Source organism: Cetorhinus maximus, chromosome 1 (genome assembly GCF_964194155.1).
Source record: "Cetorhinus maximus chromosome 1, sCetMax3.hap1.1, whole genome shotgun sequence".
Classification (NCBI taxonomy): Eukaryota; Metazoa; Chordata; class Chondrichthyes; order Lamniformes; family Cetorhinidae; genus Cetorhinus; species Cetorhinus maximus.
The window spans coordinates 7,338,824-7,344,734 of NC_135879.1; the positions used below are offsets into that span (position 1 = coordinate 7,338,824).

Sequence of the window (5,911 nt, forward strand, 5' to 3'; positions counted from 1 at the left end):
GGTTAACTATTAACTGCTAACTATGAATTAACTATTAACCTACATAGAATAATTTTATAGATTTTTGGTTAACGGGTATCGTATTTTAGATTAATGATTGAGTTTTAAATCTTGGAGCTCCACAAGACTAGGTGTGTTTTTTTCAATCAGCTTGCACATTAAAGCACTTAAACAGCCCCTAACTAATAGGAAGGCAGATCGATCTCACTTTATCACTGTGATATTGTTCTTATGGTTGTAAAATGTACCATTTTAACCACAAAAATAAAATTCCTCCCTTTATCCAACTCCCCTCGTTCCCGTTCTATTCTACAGTGCATTTGATTTTGTATTACGTAATGTGTTTCCTTGTTTAATTTACTCATAAATAAGCCACAGAATTCCGCAAATTATATTAGCAAAAAACACAGGAACAAGGCCACTCGGCCCCTCGAATCCATTTTAAACCCATACAGCGTAGCACAGGCGCCAGGTCCAATTTAAGGGCGATACTCTTAAGCAGGATACTCTAAGATGTTGCCCCTGATAGCGGAGCTTTGCTGCTTAATTAACCTTGTGCCTAAGTACATGGGTTGACCTCCATTGAGAATGTAACACTAGTGGCTGCTTGTGCGCTGTACAAATGTACTTGTAATGCTTTTGTCTGGGCCGATCTACATAATACCCTCCCCAAAGTCCACACAAGGCTAAATAGGAACGGATAACTTTCTCCACTCAAACGAGACTCCCTTCATGAACCGTAGATCAAAGAAGGTGCGACCTTTTGTTCATCGCACTTGTCTTTGTCCCACCCAGAAAGTCAACTCAGTCCTTTCATATGTAATTAATATTTTAAAAAAAACTCTGCAACTCGGATCGAGAATCCTCCAGTTACCAAAACGCGGAACTAAGCGAAACAGTGAAGTTTTTAAAAAAAAAATTTTTTTTTCACACTTATGGATATATTATCGCGATCCCTCGGTATCTGTTCCAGATTACAAAAAAAGTGCGCGTTTTAAAATCTCCAAATCTAACAACTCGATTTTTAAACCTCGCTTTTAAAAAAATACTCTAACACCCTTCACGCAACAAATGCCTCCGCTATTCGATTATATTCTTTTTTTTCACACCTTTCTGAAAAAAAACAAGCACATTTTTTGTGTTTCCCCATAAGTAACGAACATCTCCACCGCACATTTTTCAGTGATATTTATTTTAGGTTTAAAAACTCAAATAAAAAGCGACAGTACATAAACGGTGGCCATAAAAAAAAAACAACATTGCTAAGGCGAAACGAATCTTTTTCTTTAAAAAAAAAGTTACACTTTCCCCACTTGTCCGATTGCAAGTTAAAAATTTATATTTATATATATATAATATATACAGAAGGATAACTGAACAGGTCAAACAGTCGAGAAAGAAGTACACTCGGTTCGGCAATAAATAATAATTTTGTATTTGCAGCAGCCAAGACACAAAACTCGTCTACGAGACAAAATGCTTCTCAAAAACCAATATTACCTATATATAAACTCTCTCTCTCTCACTCTATGAACCAGCGAATGCAAGGGGGTTACTTAAATATCTCAAACCGCGGAAATTGGCTGTTCCGCCGAGAGGCTGAGTTTTAAAGTGCGTGTGTTACATACAATGAGCATCACTCGTATATGGAATTAGTATCAAAAGTAGCATTTTTTTTTTTCATTAACAAAAAAAAACCCAAAAATATTCTATTAGCATTGAGCGTGATAGCAAAACGAAAATGATGCATTGCAAATTACAAAATAAAAGAAACAGGGTCGTTCATTCCGGATCTTTTCTCTCTGCTCCCAACACTTGTTGCTTTTATTGGTAATTCTGGGCTTCGGAGAGTTCGTCTTCTTCGCTCTGCAGATCCAGGGGTGCATCTTCGGAGTCACTGTAGTGGGAGTGAGGGGAGAACTCCCCGTCACTCCGGTGGGAGCGGGGGGAGGTCTTGCTGCCCTCCTGCAAGGGGGAGGCGGCCAGCCCCTCCTGGGACCTGCCCACCGAGCCCCCCTCCTTGAAGGGGAAGGGCAGGGGGTTGACCTGCAGCGGGTAGCCCGGGCTGGGGTAGCGCCGGCAGCCCTGGGTGGCGGTGCCCGGGGCCCGGGGGCCGCCCTCGCCCTTGGGGGCGCCCTCGCCGCCCCCCTGCAGCAGCTCGGCCAGCGCGTTGATGTAGATCTGGGCCATCTGCAGGGTCTCGTACTTGGAGAGCTTCTTGTCGTTGTTGAAGGAGGGGATGACATTGCGGAGCTGGTCGAAGGCGTGGTTGAGGCCGTGCATCCTCCTCCTCTCCCTGGCGTTGGCGGCCAGCCTCCTCTGCTTTTGCACGCCGTTGACGTGCCGGCTCGGCGGGGCCCGCTGCCGGCAGCCCAGCTCCTCCAGACCCACGCCCTTCAGCTTGCACAGCTCCCGCACTTTGACGGGGGTCTTGCCCCGGCCGCTGCACCGCCCGGCCTCAGCCTCGCCCCCCAGCAGCAGCAGCTCCTCCGAGGAGCCGGGCGACAGGTAGTCGGCGTGAGCCGGGCAGGTGCTTTGCAAGCTGGGCGCCAGCCAGCCTCGAGGGTCGGTGTCCAGCAGGGAGAGTGCAGCAGCGGCGGCGGCGGCGGCCTGGGGGTAACCCTGAGCTGTCGGCTGCTGCAAACACCTCCCAGCCGCCAGCTCTTTCATTTCAGTCCAGTCTTCCGAATGCACCTGGCTCATTGCAACTTGACGATGGCAAACACAGGCGGAAAGGATGCAAAAGCCAAAGTTTTGCAAAATAAAAAGTAAGAAGAAAAGTTTTGGAGTATAACTTGGTCGCAGCTCCAAATGCTGATGTTGCTTTTGTCTTCTTGCAAGTTTGTGTGTATGTGTGTGTGTGTGTGTTTATGTAAATAGCACAGCACTATATTTGCACACACGCCGATAGACAGCCAGCCAGACAAGACGATGCGACCCACCAGGCGTGTGCAGGTAAAAACAAAAAAAAACTCCTGCTCCTCTTGCTGCAGACGGGGCTGCGGCCGCCTTTAAATGCGGCACGCGCCGCCCGGGGATCAAAGGAGCCGCGCTCTTTTTTGTGTGTCATCGGGGTATGAATGGGCGCCTCGCGCCGGTCGCGTGTTGGCAGCCAATCGGGGTGCGAGTCGGCGCGTGCGGCTGGCGAATGAGCGAGCGCGGTGACATCACCCCCCCCCCCCCCCACCATCCCCACCTCATCCTTTTCCCCACTCCTCCACCAATTGGAAGGGGGAGTCAAGGCCTCTATGCAAATCAAGTGGGAAGGAGCCGCCCAATCAAAGACAATTGGCGGGGGAGAGGGGAGGGAGGGGTGGGTGTGGTTTGGGGCGCGTGGGTGGAATGGTGTGTATGTGTGTGTAAGCTCCTGGGATCTCACCCGTTTGTATCAATGAAAGGGGATGGCACGCGCCCCCCCCCCACCCCCCCCCACACTCTCAACCCTCCGCTCCCACCCCCCCACCCACACCTCCCCGCTCAGGCCCCGCCTCTCGGCAGTGCTGATTGGCTCCCCTTCTCCCACCCGCCCCCTTTCCCCGGGCCGCGTTCCACACCTCGCGCCGGCCACGCGCTTCGCCCGGCACGCGACTGGCTTCACACTCTCTGTCTATCCCTGCAAAACCTGGGCACATGTGGCGTGGCAGCGCTCAGTCTTAACTCACTCACCAACACCCCCCCACCCCCATCCCCGCACTTGGCCCTCTTAAACACCGAAAACAATGCCAATGGGGGGGGGGGGGGGGGGACCCCGGTTTAGATGCACATGCCGAGGGTGAGAGGCAAGGGGATGGGGAGCAAATGTGTCGGGTGGGAGGGGACACGGGAGAGCTTTGAAATGGATGCAATCTTTAATTGTGCAATAGCCTTTACATTTTGGGGTTTTTTTTTTCGCGCGAAAGGAGATGTGGCTTTGGGACCTTACCTTCCTTACCTGTTAGTCTTGGAAAGGAAGCTCACCTGAGTTCTCAGTGCACTCCTTAAAATGCCACCCCGGCATCGAAAGTTACATTGAACCGCAGCAAGATGCTGTGGTGCATCGATCACAATCGTGTGGTGTCTAGTACCCAACCCCTCAAACCGTTCCTAAAGATACTATTTTGTACATTCGGAACACGTGTGTGTGTGTGTGTGCATATGGTTAAACATGCAGACGGATAAGCTTTTTTTAAAAACAATTAATTAATTAATTAACAATTAATACACATTAAATAAGAAATGTGCATTTTGTCCTTTCATTTTGCAACCTACAACCCTACCTCAGTCACCACAAACAAACTTAGCTGACTTAAAATGATGTGTGTTGAAGCTGAAGAACTTGGGGTTAATGTCAGGGCTACAGAGAGCCTCGCTAAAGTCGATTTAAGCGAGGATTTAAAAGGATGGATTATAATCCTTTCAGCCTGAAACAGTAGCAATCAGCTTGCCTCAGTAATGTACCACAATCGCGCGTTCAGTTACGCCACGTGGTGGGCCCATCTGAATTACAATTTAAAGCCAAGATTCACTTCTGGATGTGTGACTCATATCTGCAATACGAGTTTAGGACTGTAACACCATTGTACAGTAGCGTGGAGAAACGTGTCTCAGAGAAGTGCTGTGCTAAGCCTATTAAAGGATTAGTTTCCCACTGCGGCGTGTTTACAATTATTTTGCCACCGCAAAAGTATCCACTTTTCCTATTTTAGCCTTTGGCTCAACCAAATTTTTCATTAATTATCACAAGAGACTAAGGCTAATAAAACGGTTAACGCGGTGCTTTTATTTTTTGGGGGGAAAAAAAACAATCAAAACTATTCGTCGCAGTTAACTTGTGTTCCAGGGATCTCTTCCAGTCCCCCCCGTTGATTTTCAAGTTATTGTGTCAGTCTGATTTCTGACAGGCCAGAGATAACTGCCTCTTTGTGCTTGTAGTAAGATTGACAGGGGAGTTTTTAGTCCGAAAGCCACTAGCTGTCCTTTCCACCAGCTCATGTTTACTGCAATAGATAAGTTAAAGTGGGCACATCAGTCTATGTAGGAAAGGGTATAATTCTCACAAGAAAATAAAATATCACTTCACTGGAATCAGTTTCATTTAAAATAAGCACCGTGGGGTCCTTTTATACAACAACACTCAGATTACATCAATTTATTGGTACCAATTGTTGGTGGCTCTCCTGGACAATCTCCATCATGCCTTCCATTAATTCATATCGAGACCCCCAGGAGGTTACAACGACAGTGTACATTGGACTGGTCTTTAAGCCAAAAGTGATATTAGGGATCTGTTTCAAGCAACAGCATTGCCGCAGCCCGAGGTGAACTTGCTTTGCAAACACAATTGCGTATCATTTGCAGCCGTTTGCGAGGTGGGGGCTATGATTATAGGATCATGCAGCGCAGAAGAAGGCCATTCGGCCCATCGCGTCAGTGCCGGCTCCATGAAAGAGCCATCCAATGGGTCCCACACCCCCGCCCTTTCCCCACAGACCTTCCCTTATATCAAATTTGCCCTTTGAAAATGACTATTGAATCTGCTCTCACCACCTTTCTCAGGCAGTGCAGCCCAGATCTGAGCAACTCGCTGCCTAAAATACAAAACAATGCTCTGAATCTTTTACCAATTCTCCTAACTCTGTGACCTCTGGTTACCGACACTGCTGGCCGGTATAGAGGCCGCTTTTTCCTTTATATTCTAATCTAGCAGTCTCGAAAAAGGAGCGATTTCATTAACCAAACCAATGTAAACATTTCCACCCGCTCGAGTTTAAACAAGGCTGTTTGTTAATCAGAGTCATCCTATTAAAAGTTAACCCAGGCTTTGAACTTCTGTCTTAAAGCCAATCTCGGCTCCACTTGAGTGCAGATTGCTTCACTTTCTGGTTGCCGATTTTGCACATCAGGCCAAATTTCCTCTGGTGCGCTGAGGGTG

General features: G+C 47.8%; 1 protein-coding gene across 1 annotated transcript; it reads right to left on the reverse strand.

Moving 5' to 3' along the window:
* Positions 1 to 1,824: 1,824 nt before the first annotated feature.
* atoh1a (atonal bHLH transcription factor 1a) lies at positions 1,825 to 2,703 on the reverse strand. The gene has a single exon (XM_078555814.1). It carries the CDS (start codon positions 2,701 to 2,703, stop codon positions 1,825 to 1,827), a length of 879 nt encoding a protein of 292 aa, XP_078411940.1.
* Positions 2,704 to 5,911: the final 3,208 nt, after the last annotated feature.

Coding starts and splice junctions, on each gene's coding strand:
- atoh1a (XM_078555814.1), bottom strand. CDS start 2,703: ATGAGCCAGGTGCATTCGGAAGACTGGACTGAAATGAAAGAGCTGGCG.